At 65.6% G+C, this 15034-nt stretch overlaps 2 protein-coding genes across 2 annotated transcripts; one reads left to right on the top strand and one right to left on the bottom strand.

Annotated features, from left to right (window-relative positions):
* Positions 1–3022: 3022 nt before the first annotated feature.
* On the top strand, positions 3023–10182 carry PKP3 (plakophilin 3). Its single transcript, XM_066552117.1, has 13 exons — positions 3023–3245; positions 4216–4292; positions 4400–5106; positions 5498–5621; positions 5764–5968; positions 6151–6325; positions 6474–6591; positions 6823–6990; positions 7311–7496; positions 7652–7805; positions 8012–8204; positions 8602–8689; positions 8944–10182. The coding sequence occupies exons 1-13, from the start codon at positions 3023–3025 to the stop codon at positions 8977–8979; spliced, it is 2454 nt and encodes an 817-aa protein (XP_066408214.1). The 3' UTR covers positions 8980–10182.
* Positions 10183–10779: 597 nt separating this feature from the next.
* SIGIRR (single Ig and TIR domain containing) lies at positions 10780–13530 on the bottom strand. The gene is made up of 9 exons (XM_066551667.1): positions 13524–13530; positions 13058–13370; positions 12836–12966; positions 12532–12672; positions 12291–12434; positions 12117–12219; positions 11887–12037; positions 11103–11289; positions 10780–10982 (listed from the first exon to the last, which is right to left on the bottom strand). Exons 1-9 carry the CDS (start codon positions 13528–13530, stop codon positions 10780–10782), a joined length of 1380 nt encoding a protein of 459 aa, XP_066407764.1.
* Positions 13531–15034: the final 1504 nt, after the last annotated feature.

Raw genomic sequence — 15034 nt, 5'->3', positions numbered from 1 at the left:
GCCATGGTGGCAGTGGGGATCCCTGGGGACTCTTTGCAGCATCACAAAAGTGTCTGAGACGTAGCTCTGCCGTGGGGGCTGCCCCCCACCCCCGGACCCCTGGCCGTGCTGAGGATTTTGAGGAGCCCCGGTGAGCCCCGAGATGGCAGCCTCGGCGGGGAGGCGAGCGGCTTCCATGCAAAACCCCGGCGAGGAGACTGGTTGGGCGAGGTGCGGGGCGGGCCCGCACGCCCCACGCCCGCCGCAGACGCCGGCGCCCACCCGCGCCCCGCAGCACCCAGGGGTGCACCTGCCCGCCCGAGGATGCTGCAGGACAGCTGCCCTCCGGGGCCACCCAGCCAGGTACGTGCCCGCCACTCCCGCGGACATCGTCGCCACCGTCCCCACCATCCCCACGGCGGGTCCCTGCGGAGAGCCGGTGTCACTCGCCCTGCCGCGCACCCTGTCCCCTTCCACTGGCCGGGGTGGTGCCGGGGGTCTGGGGCTCCAACGTGTGGGTCTGGTGGCTTCCCCACAGCGGCCAGCTCTGGCCAGGAGGCTTTTCCCTCGCTCCCTCCCTGTGCCTCGGTGTCCCCAGCGTGGCTCCTGGCACGTGTGCGCGGTGTCCGGGCTGCGCGCTGCCACCGCGGCCGCTCCCCGCCCCGACACCGACGGCCCCGCGGGCACGGCCAGCCCGGGGCACCCCGGCGTGGGGACACGGGCACTCGGTGCTGCTCGGGGGGCGGGAGAGGACGCGGCGCTCCCCGGGAATGCGGCTTGTCACCCCGCGGGGGAGTGACAGAGGTGGCTCCAGGCTGGGGGTGGTCAGCGGCCGCTTTAGGGACCCCGGATTGGGTTAATTTCACTCTGTGTCACTCCAGCTGCGGTCGGATCCCCTCGGGAATCCCTCAATTTTGCTTCAAACGTTTTCTTCGTGCTGATTTGCTGTTTCTAAGCCCCCTGGTGTATCCCCCTCCTATCCGACCTTCCCTAATTAACGAGCTGCTTGATGAGGCAAGCGCTGCCCATTCCAGCTCCAAGCGTTCCTTGAATCCCCCCGGACCCCCAAATTTCCATTTGTCAGCTGCAGGGCAGTGTTATGCTGGGGGGAATGCGGGTTTGGGAGGGAGGCAGAACTGGGGGAAGGTGGGGGTGCCAGTGGGCTCAGGGTTGTCTCCGGACCCCCTCTGTCCCCCGGAGCTGGGGGGCTGCTGGGATGGCCCCGATCTCCCGGGATCCTGGCACGGGGACGGCGGGCAAGTGTCGGCTTGCAGAGGGAGCGATCCACCCCCTCCGCCCGCTGCGGGGGGAACCCGTGATTCATCCGGGCTCCGAGGGCTGGGAGCGCCCGCCGAGCCCTGCCAAACTCGGTGCGCCCGTGGGGTGGTGCCGCGGTGGGACAAGAGGGGGGGCTCGGGGGCTTTCCTGGGTGCTGTACACCAAAAGGCCCAGGCGTGGCCCCTGGGCAACAGGGGGCTCCCACAAACCCCAGCGTTGGGGAGGTGGGTTGCCCCCGCGTTGGTCCTTGCCACATCGGGATGGTGCCACCAAGGGGGATTTGGGGGGGACGCTGGGGGACTGTCACCCCAAACTGCTGGCCCGCAGCTCCCGCCACCCCGCCCCTGCCGCGGCTCCTGCTGACGGCGGCACATTCCTCGGGGACAGCCGCCCTTTTCACCCCCGACCGAAGCGCACACGGTGTCACCGCCGGGTGTTGTAAACCCGGCCCAGCCCGCAGCGCCGCTGTCGCTGCCGGAGCGGTGACGCCAAGCGCTGAGCCAGGGCTGGCCGCAGAGCCAGGCCACGCTCAGCCCGAAACACCCGGCCGGTGACACAGAGCCACCGTGACCCCGAGCAGGGGCTGGGAACGGCCAGAGCTCGGGATGAGCCGCTCGGGCAGCCAGCCGGGGCTGCGGGCGGCCGGGGGGATTTGGGGAGCTGACCCCGAGCACGGCGGGCCCGGGGGATGTGGTGTCCCCGGTGTGGCCGCCATGGGGCGGCTCGGCAGGTGGGGCGAGGCTAATTAGTACCTGTGGTGGTGGCAGCGGGGCCTGAGTCACCGCGTTCGTCACCGCGGGCCCGCGGCGCTCTGCCGCCCCTTTTTTATTATTGTTGTTCTTTCATTCCCCGGCTGATTTGAAAAGCAAAGCAGGGAGGGCCCAGCCAGGAATTACTGCAGGGAGCCCCCACTCCAGGCTGGACCCCTGTGACAGATGGGGGTCCAGAGCACTCCTGGAAAGTGGCTTGAGTGGTCTGGGGGTCTCCCTGTTGAGCTGGCCTGGGGCTTTGTGGTCAGGGGTGGTTGAGGGGTCTCCCTGGTGGTCAGGGACACTCCTGGGACCCCATGTGGGGGTCTGGGGCTCACTGGAGTGGCAATCTGGGGATCCAGAGCTGGACAGAGAGGTCATATGGGTGTCCAGAGCACTCTCCTCAGAGGTTTCCTGGGGGTCTTGAGTTCATTGGAGGGACATTGTAGGGGTCTAGGGCTCAGTGGCAGGGCCCTGTGAGTCTCTGGAGGTCAGCAGGAAGGTTCTCCAAGGGTCTGGGGCTCTCCTAGGAGAGCACATGAGTCTCCAGGGCTCAATGGAGAAACAATGTGGGTGTCCAGGGTTCAACGGCAGAGATCAATGGGGAGGCTTTGTGGGGGCCCAGGGCTCTTCTAGGGGGTTTCCTGGGGGTCTTGGGCTCTTCGATGGGACACTGTGGAGGTCTGGGGCTCACTGGTGTGGCTGCCCAGGAGTTAGGGGCTGACTGTCTGAGGGGATCCTGGCTTTTCCCAAGGTAGGACCCCCAGACCCCTGGACCCCCCCCATCCCCGAGGCCGCCCCTGGGCACCTCCACCTGTGGCGGTGACGATGGTGATGCTGTCAATGGTGACAGTGGCCCCGGTGGGGCCCCCTCCTTTTTCCCGGCGAGGCGTGGCGGCGGGGCGGGACGGACGGGCCGGGACGGAGCCTCCCTACGGCTGGGGAACGCCGGAACGCCGCCACTGCTGCCGCTCACCTGCGCAGGGCGGCCGGGCTGGCCGCGGCCCCTCGGCGCCATGCAGGAGACTAACGCAGCCTTCCTGCTGTCGGCCCTGCAGCCCGAGGCCGGCGTCTGCTCGCTGGCCTTGCCCTCGGACCGGCAGCTGGACGAGCGTGGCCGGGAGGCGGCCGAGGCCCAGCGGCTGCGCAGCGCCCGTGTCCAGGAGCAGGTCCGCATCCGCATGATGCTGCGGGGACAAGCGCCCGCCCGCCCCGAGGACCTCGCCGACGGCACCAGAGGTGGGACACCCCCCGGGAGCCCCTGGGAACACGCGGTGGGAAGGGGGGTGGGAACCCCTCGGTCGGAACTGGGCTCTGGGGTAACCCTGGCTGCGGGTTGGGGGGTGCCCCCCACCCTGACCGAGTCCCCCCAGTGCCCCCGAGCATCCCCAGCGCTGGGACCGGGGGTAGCTCAGCCCCAGCGTGGGCTCGTTTTACCCCACTCGGGGTCCTGCCTCAGTTCCCCCACCTGTCCTTGGAGGGCTTTGCGCTGGTGGGGTCCCAGGCCCCGCTTTGGGCTGGCAGGGGGGAGGATTTTCCCGCCCTGGCAGAGCCCCCCCAGCCTTGAGCGGCGGCGCTGGCCGGGCTCCAGCTCCTCCATTTAACGTCTGCGCCGGCGGCCTCCGCCCTGCCGCCCCGCCCGGCACCGCCGGGATCCCCCGAGCCCCGCGCTGGGGACCCCTGTGCTGGGGACAGACCCCTCTGACACCCCGAGGGCTGCCCCAGGCGTGAGTCACGCTCCTGGCACCACCAGCATTGGCGGCGTCCCTGTCCCGTCCGGTCCCTGTCGTGTCCCGCCGGCGGCCCTGGGGCGGTGGCAGGGCAGATGGGCAGTGTGAGGTGCCATGGGGGGCTCTGGGGTTCCAGGTGCCTTTCCCGGGGGGGGAGCCGGGACTGGCTCTGGGGGATGCCTGGGCTGCTGATCCAGCCGCGGCGGGGGGACCGGGCTGCGCCGCAGCGTCCCGGCCAAGGTGGCAATTAGTGCCCTCGCCGTCGGGGCACAGGCAGGGCGGGGAGGCCGCTTCTGCTCCCCGTGGCCAGCAGGCAGGCGAAGGCGGCCTCCTCCCACCCCTGTGTCCCCCCAGCTCTGCTTGCAGTGCCACAGTTCCCGCAGCAGGTCCCCCTGGGATGAGCTGGGGCGATCTTTGATCTGCAGATCCCTTCCTGCCCTGCCCATGCTTACTCTGCCTCCTCTGTGGCTTTCCTGCAGGCGGTCAGTACAGCTCGACCCTGCGCTCCTCCTTCAGCTCCCGCTCCCAGAGCAATGGGGTGGACCCCCAGGCCTCGGTACGTACTCACCGGGGTTCTGTCCCCTGTCCTTGGCTGCGCTGAGGAGAGCTCTGCGCTCCCCTGGTGGAGGCATGGACTCCTAACCTTCCATTTTCCCCCTGCAGCTGTACCAGCCGCTGGCCAAGAAGGATTTTGGCACGCTGCGGGGCAGCGGCTGGTCCTCACGCTCGGCCGTGGACCTGACCCCGCACAAGCGCATGGCCACCATCAGCAACGGGGGCCTGCCCAAGGGCCGCGCGTACGTGCCCGGCTACGCGGCCTCGCAGGCGGCCGCCGCCTCGCCGCGGCCCAGTTCCTTCCACGAGCGCAACTTCCGCTGCCGGCAGAACCTGGACACGCTGTCGCTGCGCTCCCTGCGCCTGGCCGACGGGCCCGTCCCGCTTGCCGACGACCGCTACAGCGTCCTGTCAGAGCAGCTGGACGCGCCGGGGCACCGGCAGCTCTACAAGAGCCAGGCCGGCGGCGGCTTCGGCCGCTCCTTCGCCTTCGAGCGGCAGCTGAGCGGCGGCACGGCCGCCAAGGCCGCCTGCGACTGGCTGGACGGCGCCGAGGGCCCGCCGAGCCGCACCATCCGCGCGCCCGCCATGCGCACGCTGCAGCGCTTCCAGAGCAACAACCGCTCCCGGCTGAGCGCCGGCTCCTTCGGCACCGTGCCCGCGGGAGGCGGCGGCGCCTTCCTGGGGCTGGGGGAGCACAGCTCCCGCGCCCCCTCCGTGCGCAGCCTGGCCGAGTCCGGCCACCACCTTGGGGAGCCGCGCGCCATGGAGATGTACAACGGGCACAGCACGCTGCTCGGGCACCACACCGGAGGGTGAGGGCCGGGGGCTGCTCCGCGGTGTCCTGGTCCTTGTCCCCACTGTGGGAGGAGTGTGTTCCACCCTGCTGGAGGAGGGCGAACCCCTCCAGCTCCCACTGGGCACAAGGGATGTTTAGGAAGAGGGGTGGGATGGTGGGTGCAGCTTGGACTTACTGCTAAGGCTGACCTCCAAGTGTGTCCTATCCCTCATCCTGGCTCCTCCATAGACAGATCCTGAAACATGGCAGGAGGATGATGCTCATCCCACTGGGAATGGAGTCCTGTGCTCAGAGCGCAGTGGGAAGGAGATGGGTTGGTGGGACTCCTTGGAGATGGGGGACACGGGGTGCAGAGGTGGAGGGTCCTGTGGGATGCTCTGCTGGGACTCACCTGGCTGTGGTTCCAGGTTTGACGACATCGACCTGCCCTCGGCAGTGAAGTACCTGATCGCCAGTGACCCCAACCTGCAGGTGCTGGGCGCTGCCTACCTGCAGCACAAGTGCTACAGCGACAGCAGTGCCAAGAAGCAGGTGAGCCCCCGGAAGGGTGGGAGCAGGGGTTTTCCTAGCAGGAGCAGGGGGTTTCCCAGCCCCTCTGACACCACAGGAAGGTGCAGGGGCCGGAGGGAGCCCTGGGAACGCAGCATGTCTGATCCCCCGGGCTGTCCCCCAGGCCCGCAGCCTGCAGGCCATGCCCAAGCTGGTGAAGCTGTTCAACAGCCCGAACCAGGAGGTGCAGCGCCACGCCACTGGCGCCATGCGCAACCTCATCTACGACAACGCGGAGAACAAGCTGGCTCTGGTGGAGGAGAACGGCATCTACGAGCTGATGCGCACCCTGCGGGAGCCCGACGACGAGCTCCGCAAGAACGTCACAGGTTGGGGACAATGGTGGGGTGGGCGGGGGTGCTCCTCCCTGGGGGTGGCCTCTACTCCCCTCGTGTGAGTGGAGCTCCACGGGGATGATCCATTTGCTTGGTTGTCACCACCTCCCTGGGGAGGGGAGTTGGGGTGGATGTGCTCTCCAGCTGTTCCAGTACTGAGGGCCCCCTCTCTGCAGGGATCCTGTGGAATTTGTCCTCCAGTGACAACCTGAAGGATCGCCTGGCCCGGGATACGCTGGAGCAGCTCACAGACCTGGTCCTGGTCCCTCTCTCTGGGCTGGGGGCCTCGGGTGTCATCCAACAGAACCCCTCGGAGGCAGAGATCTTTTATAACTCCACAGGCTTCCTCAGGTATCTCCTCCAGCTCCTCCCACTGGGAGTGAAGTTTTGGAGGGAGGGAGAAACAGAAGCACTGTCTGCAGGGCTCTTTTTTGGGCTCAGGAAGGGGTGGCTGTGGGGGATCCCCTTCTCTCCATGACAAAACCCTGTTCCCATGCAGGAACCTGAGCTCTGCCAGCCAGCAGACCCGGCAGAAGATGCGCGAGTGCCACGGGCTAGTGGACTCCATGATCCACTATGTGAACAGCTCCCTGGAGGTGGGGAAGTCGGAGGACAAGGTGAGCCCCCGAGATGGTCCTAGAGGAGCTGAGGTGCTGCTCCCCCACCCCGTTGTGCAAAGGCACATCTTGGCGTGATGCTGGGAGAACCAGCCCAGCTCCATGGAGTCCACCAGCTGGGCTCACTGGGCACACCCAGCATCATGACTCTGCTGTAGAGCCCCTGTGCCAGCTGGACACACCCTGCAGGTGGAGCAGGGATGACACCCTCGTGTCCCCTGTGCCCCCCAGAGCGTGGAGAACGCTGTCTGTGTCCTGCGCAACCTCTCCTACCGCTTGTACGACGAGATGCCCCCGTCCTCGCTCCAGCGCCTCGAGGGCCACCGCAGGAACGCCGGCGGCACGGTGACAGGGGAGCTGGTGGGCTGCTTCAGCCCCCAGAGCAAGAAAGCCCGGGAGGTCAGTGGGGGCACATCCTGGCCGTGTCACCGGGGTGGGGCTGGCACTGGGAAGCCCTGGCAGCGGAGGTGATGCCAGGGCGGAGGTGGACGCCGGCCTTAGCTGGTGGGTGGGACACATGCGTGAGCTCAGCGGAGGGTGAATCAGGTGTTTGGGGTGAATCAGGTGCTGAACCCCTGCTTTTCCATGCCATGGGGCATGATGTAGCCAGGGTGACCTGCCAGCTCCCTGCCCAGCAGTTCAGGCCAGGCAGGTTTGGAAAAGACAGCACTGGCAGTGAGGGACACTGAGGAGAGTCTAACGATGCCTCTGTCCCTCAGCACTACCTGAACGCAGACATCGTCACCTTCACGGAGGTCTCCAAGGACCCCAAGGGCATGGAGTGGCTCTGGAACCCGCAGATCGTGGGCATCTACAACCGGCTGCTGCAGCGCTGCGAGCTCAACAAGCACACAACAGAGGCAGCCTCGGGTGCCCTGCAGAACATCACGGCCGGGGACCGCAGGGTGAGGCCCGGGGACACTGGGGTCCCACAGCCTGCCCACCACGGCCCTGTGGGAGGGGGGCACCTGGGCAGGGTTCACCCCAACCTGCTCCCAGTGAGTGGGAGGAGGAGGAGCAGGGGGCTGGCGGGGTCTCCAAGGGGGTGTTTGCCTTGCAGTGGGCGGGTGTGCTGAGCCGGCTGGCGCTGGAGCAGGAGCGCATCCTGAATCCTGTGCTGGACCGTGTCCGCACTGCTGACCACCACCAGCTGCGCTCCCTCACCGGCCTCATCCGCAACCTGTCCCGCCACGCCCGCAACAAGGACGAGATGTGTGAGTGCTGGGCATCACCCAGGGCTGGGAGGTGCTTCCCAACCTTTTCCTTTGCCTCCTGTTATCTCCAGCCACATCCCAACCCCACCCTGCCTGCTGCATCCCCGCATGCAGCTGAGCTGGTCGGCTGCTCCATCCCCTGCTTCCAGACATGGCTCTGTCCCTCCAGCTCTGGCCACCAGCCCTGATGTGCCCTTTGCCCACAGCCACCAAGGTGGTCAGCCACCTGATCGAGAAGCTGCCAGGGAGTGTCGGGGACAAGGCCCCGCCCGCTGATGTCATCGTGAACATCATCGCCGTGCTCAACAACCTGGTGGTGGAGAGCCCCATGGCTGCCCGCGACATCGTCTACTTCGACGGCCTCAGGAAGCTCTTCTTCATCAAGAAGCGACGGGACAGGTGGGAGCTGCGTGTCCCAGCTCACACCCAGCCTCCTGTCCTGCTCTCCTCTCCCTTCCGGCTCCCGCACAGTGGAAGAGGGTCACAAGTTCCCTTTCCCAAACCTTGGTGTTGGGAGTCCCCGGACTAGCCCAGAGTGGCCTCGTGGCCACCTGCCAGCCTTTTGTCACCCCCTAAGGACACCCCACCGTCATCATAGCTGCCTTTTCCCATCAGGGAACCTCTCCCTGCTCCTGCCTGTTATTGTGGGATCCAGCCATTCACCTCCTGCCTCTCCCCACCATCACCAAGCCCCCCAGTCCCTCCAGGCCCCTCTGGGGTGGTCTCCTTGGGCTGATGGGCAGTGTCCCATGCTCAGTGGTCCCGAAAACCTCACGGCATCCTGTCCTTTTCCCAGCTCGGACAACGAGAAGTCTTCCCGAGCTGCCGCCAGCCTCCTGGGAAACATGTGGCAGTACACCAAGCTCCACCGGGACTTCAAGATGGTACGTACACATTCCAGAGCCTCCACAGCCAGTGGGGGGATCCCTAGGGAATCAAGGCCAGGGGATTCATCCTGGAGAGCCACACCACCCAAATACTTCCCAGGATATGGTGGGGCCCCACTCCACGCCTGCTTTTCCCCAGGCATGGGGCCATCCCACGGCGTTGTCCCTGTGTGAGTGGGGTGGGGACGGTGTGGCCCATTGGTGCCGGAGCAGAGGGGCTCCCTGTGCCTGATGGAGCTGTCTCCTTGCAGAAGGGCTACCGGAAGGAGGACTTCCTCAGCCTGTGAGGACACCCTGGGAGCTGGAATGCCTCGCTGGGATGCACCGTGCTGCCAGCCATGCCGTGGGGAGGCTGCTCGCCTCCAGACCCCCGCTCTGTAGCCTAGTCCCTACATCCCACGCGCCTCCCCCCTCTGCTGGGTCCCCTTCCCTGGCTGAGCGACACTTGTCCTCCCTCCTGCCCTGCCGTAAACCCAGCAGCTGCTTTTGGCTCTGCTGTGGGGCCCCAGTTAGGAGGGGCTGCCCCATGGCACCCCTTGGGGACTCTCCCCACGCTCAGGCAGCTGTCTGCAAAACTTGGCTTGTCCTGGCTTGACAGGGGGGCAGGAGCTGTAAGGAGCTGGGAAGGCCCCTGTAGAGCAATTCTGGGGCAAGGGGGCTTCTGGGGGTGCTTCATCCCAGCTCCCTGAGCTGCGGGGCCGGGGGTGTCCGTGCCCTGTGCCAGTGTGGGGATGTACTGCAGGTTACACTTTTGTTCTGCCCTGGCTGGGTGGGGATGGAGCTTTGCATGGCTTGGGGGCTTGGAGGGCTCTGAGGTGGCTTCCCACAGTTTATGGGGTGGCACAGCGGCTGCAGGGAGCTGGGAAGTGACGCTGTGACAGCGCTGCATTCCCCCTTTGCTGTGGAGGGTGGGCAGGGGGTCTGTGTCTGTGTCTGGCGGGGCTCTGTGCCCTCACTGCAGGAAGCCTGGGAGAGCTTCAGGGCCCCATCTGTCACCCTGTGGGGACTGTCCCAGTGTGGCAGAGTGGCTCCTCACCAGCTGCTGCCAGGGTTGGGCCCTGCTTGCACAGCAGGATCCAGGCAGGGCCGTCCGGGTCATGTTTGCTGAGCAGTGTCACCCTGTGGGTGGGGAGATGTCCTCAGTGTCCCCGTGCTGGGTGCAGATGGGTCCAGAGCTCTCTGTGCTACAGTGGTGGCCAGGAGGGGACACACGGCTGGGTTGGGGGTGGCTTTGGGCTGCCGGTGGATTTGGGGCTGGGGGAGCCCCCACGCTTGGGGGGCACAGGGCACCCCAGGGGGATAATGTAGAATAGGTAGAGGGGTGGGAGGATGGGGGGAGCGCGCGGAGGGGCTGGAGCAGCCCCCATGGTGGGCGGCACTGGAACGGTCCAGGCTCGGGGCACGGAGTGTTTGGCTCTGCAGCTCTCTGTGTACAACCCCCCTGCCCTGTGTACCCCTGAAATAAAGGCCTTGAGTGATGCCCACCTGCACCTGCGTTTCGATGGCACCTGGGAGAGGGGGGACAGTGTCCTGGTGACAGCAGTGCCATGGGGACACCAGCACAGGATGAGGCTCTGTGCCTGGCATGGCTCCAGTTTAGTGTGACAGGGACACTGGTGTGGGAAGGACAGATCAAAGCACTGCCTGTGGTGAGGAACCACCCCCGCTCCATGTCACCTGTGTCCCCATCATGGACAGATGCAGTGGGTGCAGCAGCCTTTTATTGTCATGGGGGTTTCCATATGGGACAAAGGTGCTGCCACCACTCCTGTCAGGCACTCCCTGGGGCTGGGACACATTGTTCCTCGGAGAGCATCACCCATCCCAGCACTGTCCATCATGCAGGAAGAACATACCTGCCACCCACGGCAAGAGACACAGCCCAGCCACCTGGGTGGCGCCCAGGGGTGGCACTGAGGTATTATGGGCAGGGTGCTCCTGGTGATGGTTTTCCAGTTCTCCCCTCTGGAGCCAGCTCCTGCTTTCCCAGCACGACCGTGGCTCTGATCCCATCATAACTCCCGGGCTCCTCAGCCCTGACCTGGTCCATGTGTCCCCACAGTGCTGGGGGACACCTGTGGTCCTGCTCAGATGTCATCCTCTGTCACCAGGCAGTAGAAGTCCGTGCGGGCGCCGTAGTTGCGCGACCCCAGGTCTGAGACGTCGAGCTCGGAGCGCTGCCCATCCCTCAGCTGTGCCTCCTCCATCCTGCCGGAGGCCGGAGCCCCGGGAACGCCGGGCCCACCGAGGCGGGGGGGCGGGGGGCTGCCAAAGATGTGCCCTCGGAGGCCTGGCAGGAGCAGGGAGATGGGTTTAGCTGGAGGGGGAAGGGGCTGGACCCACCCTGCCGCCACAGGGGTGACGTCCAGCGCACATCTGTCCCCTCGGGAGAAGCAGCGGGGACACGGACCTGTGCCGAGGTCCCCGTCGGGGTCCAGGTCTCCTGCACTGTCCAGGTAGCTGCTGGGCAGGATCAGCATGGGGTCCTTGTCCTCCTGCAGCTGGGTCTGCGGGTCCCCCATGCTCCTTCCCGCCGGGAAGGACACCTTGCGCGGCAGGGCCAGGCATAGCTCCTTCCAGAAGTCTGACGATGGGGTCTGCAGGGGCCCGGAGGGGATGAGCTGGGCCGGGACCACCGGAGCACGGCCCTGCAGGGTTCCACGGGCTCGGCTCGCTCTCCCCGGCGCTGGGAGCTCGGCCAAGGTGAGGGCTGAGGGCTGTGCTCCGGTGTGGCACCGTGCCCACGCACCGGCGGAGAAACCGGCCCGACCTGCCGGAATGCTCCCAGGGCTCCGGCTGCCAGCCTGGCCCCGAAATGGCCGGAGTGGCCCTGGGCCAAAGCTCCGCTCAGGGAGCTGAGGCTGGGGAGGCCCTGGAGTGTCACAGGGTCCTGACCATGCAGGTTTGGGGGGTGAGCTCCCAGATCCGGGGCTCTTCTGGTTGGGTTTTTACATGTCCTCCAAAAGGTGAGTGGCCCAACCTGCTCTTTAGCTCTGGAGCTCAGGGCACAGCCCCAGAGGGCAGCAGGGAGGCTGACCCGAAATGGGGAGCTGGGACTGGAAGGTGGTGCTGGTGGGAAGGGTCCTGCTCTCACCGTGGGACAGCCCCACAGGGCAGCAGGGAGGCTGGCACTGTGGGGTGCTGGGGACGGAAAGGCGGCTCTGGGGAGGGTCAGGATTCCGCTTGGCACTCACCATGGAGCCGGCTCTCCACACCAGCAGGGTCACTGCACTTCGGTGCTGCTTCAGCAGGGTGATGGCGGGGTGAGTGATCTCCCGGTACTGGCTCTCGAAGACGATGAAGATGGGTTTCCTGGAAAGCTCCAGCAGCCTCCAGAGCCCTTCCCTGTGAGACAAGTGGGTGACAGGAGGGTGAGGGACCCGGCAGCCCCTCTCCCCTCCTGTGGGAGCTGCTGTGCTCCTACCTGAAGCTGCTGTTGCACCACTCCTGCTCCAGGTACGCCACGGAGAGCACCACAATGAGGCGCCGGCACCGGCTGACATTCATGATGAGGTCAGCTGATGGCTCTGTGGGCAAAAAGGGTGTCAAGCCCCCAGGTGCCCGTGTCACCCCCTGCCCAGCCCTGCCTGGTGCCTACCTGAGTTGGGCAGGATGTTCTGTTCATCCAGGAAGAGCTTGTAGCCGTGGCGGTTTTCCAGCTGCGGCTTCACGATGAAGTGGATGAACTTCCGGTCATCGGGGGCATTGGCATGGGAGACGTAGGCATCGTACAGCTTCCCATCTGGGGAGATCCATGGGGCAGGGATAACGTGGGAAGGGCTGTATGAGCCTTCCCAGACTGCAGGAGGCTGTTCCCAGTGGGAACACCTCTGGCTCACCGTTGATCTCCAGCTCTCCGTAGCGGTCCCGGTACCAGAGGAGCGCGTTCAGGCGGCACTGGACATACAGCACAGCCAGGAGCACCAGGAGCAGCAGGACCAGGAGGGCTGCCAGCACCGCTGGCACGTGCCCCACCGCCTCTGCCAGGACAGGGAAAGGCACGGTGAGCAGCACACCTGGGTTTGGTGCAGGTTTGCACCCTGATGTGGGAGAAGCAGCAGGTCCCCTATCACTCTCCTCAATCCCCCCCTGCACCTGGGCTCTCCGTGGGATGCCCCCTCCCTGTCACCGGCAGGTCCCTACCTGCTCGCCGCAGGGTGAAGGTGGCTGTGGCATTGCTGATCCAGCAGGCAAACACCCCAAAATCGGCATCCTGGGTGAGGTTGAGCTGCAGGACGCTGGCCAGGAGCTGCTCCGAGGAGTTTTGGCCAGACCTGACAGGACATGGGGGATGCTGTGGGTCGGGCCGTGTGGTGAGAGCCCCCAAAAGCAGATGGAGGGATGTCCCCAGGGCAGGCTCCTTACCAGACAGTGTCCTGGCTGCTGCCACTGCCCAGCCACTGCCCATCCTTGCTCCAGGTGGGAATGGGCTGGCAGTGCTCGGTGCCTGCCCAGCGCACAGTGCAGTTCAGCTCGACCTGGCTTCCCAGCACCAGCTCCAGCGTCTCATTGGCAGCTGGCACCAGGATTTCAGGGGGCACGCTGCAAAGGTCTGGGGGCACAGAGGGGAGGGGGTTTGGATGGGAAAGCTGATCCAGCTCCCCCCAGGGCAGATGACTGCTGTAGCCATCCTGGAAGAACAAGCTCTGCCTTGGGGGTCTGGCAGCGAGTGGCGTTCCTGGCTGTTTAGCAGCATGCTGAGCCAGTTTGGGGGGCTGGGAAGGACCCTCGGCACCCCAAGAGGTGACACCAGAGCAGGACCCCCAGGTGAGCTTGCACAGGGATCCTTCCCAGCTGAGAGAGAACAGGGCAGAAGTTGGATTTCACCTACCTGCCATGGCGCGCTCAGATGACAGGCGCGGGCGCTGCCAGCATCTCACGCGGCGTCTCCCCGGGGGGACAAAGTCCACCTGCCTCTGCCACAGGGCAGGCTAGGCCTGGGACACACCGGGAGCAGCTCCTGAGTGCTGGCACAGGGAGGGCTTGGCCACCCCCATCGGGTGGGGGTGATTCCACCGGGGGTGGTGGGTGCTGCTCTGCGGTGAAGCCAAAGCCGTGTCCCACCCACGGCCTGGTGGCCACTGTGTCACCTGCCCTCCCCTCACTGACTCCCAGCCCGGCTTTCCCAACCGTGGATTTATGCGTGGGAGGTGATTAATGACCAGCTAGGGGTTGCAGGGTTTAAAAAAATGTGGCTTCAGCCCAAATCCAAAACTAAGGTGGGGAAATGAGCTCAGCCATGGGAAACCCCAGCTTTGGGGGTCTCAGCAGTACCTCCTTCACCTGCCAAGCCCCTGCCTGGGCTGCAGAGCTGCCTCCAGCCTGACATGCCCTTGAACCTGCTAATTACCAGCGGTCTGGTTTGTTTATGGAAACGCAGCTCCTGACTGGAGAGCTCCCCGGTGTGTTGGGAGCCTCGGCGCGTTGCTACCCTATGGCTGTGCCCAGGGATTGGCACAGCTGCACAGTATTCCAGGCAAGCAGGGAGCACAGGGATGGCACACAGGGACCCCCCCCAGCTGGCATCACTGCGATGGCCCCGTGGGAAGAGGCGGATACTGGGAGCAGAGCCTGGTAAGGCTGGGGCTCTGTCCCCACACACCTGATGCGGGTGATGCGGGTGATGCTGGGGCTGGGGTGGGAGTCTCAGGGATGCCACGGTGCCCGTGTTCCCATGGTAAACATCCAGCCTAACTCTTGGAATCAGGAGGAATGAAAGCCTCTCCCAGGGCTCCTCTTTGCTGTGGAGCTTCAGCACTCCTGGCTGCACCCTGATTTTGGGTGGGAGCAGGGCTGGTCCCGCCGTGTTTGTTGGTGTGGAATGGGAAGGGGAGGTGTGTGGTGCTGCCTGGCTTGGAGCAGGGATGCAGGCACGGTGCTTCCCTCTGGAGCAGCCTAGTGCCAGGCGTGGGGTGAAACCAGGGATCAAGGTACGCCAGAGACGCCCAGTACGTGTTCAGCTTGACCAGCTGGAAGTGATTTATACCTAAAAGATTAACTGAGTTTCTCCATGGCCAGGGAAGGAAGAGGATGGGATGGAGACGAGCCAGCCCACCTGGATTTCACATGGGGAAAGGGTGGGAGACGCTCATGAGGGTGGCATGGGGCTGTCTCTGCCTGGTGTGGTGCTCCAGCTCTGCTCCTGGATGGGTCACTCCTAAGCCATTTCCTCTGATGGTCAGAATAAGGAAGCTCCAACAAACTGCAGCCTGGCCAGGGGGTGTGGGGAGGCCCCAAAACCCCAGAGCCCTTTGCTCCAGTGTTGGATGGCAGGGAGTGGGTGCTGGGGCTGCAGAGGGCTGGGGAGGGAGGAGCACCGGCTAACGGGCAGCAGTGGCTCCC

Source organism: Molothrus aeneus, chromosome 6 (assembly GCF_037042795.1).
Source record: "Molothrus aeneus isolate 106 chromosome 6, BPBGC_Maene_1.0, whole genome shotgun sequence".
Classification (NCBI taxonomy): Eukaryota; Metazoa; Chordata; class Aves; order Passeriformes; family Icteridae; genus Molothrus; species Molothrus aeneus.
Note: the sequence above shows the minus strand (reverse complement) of the source record. Positions and strands in the feature narration are given on the sequence as shown.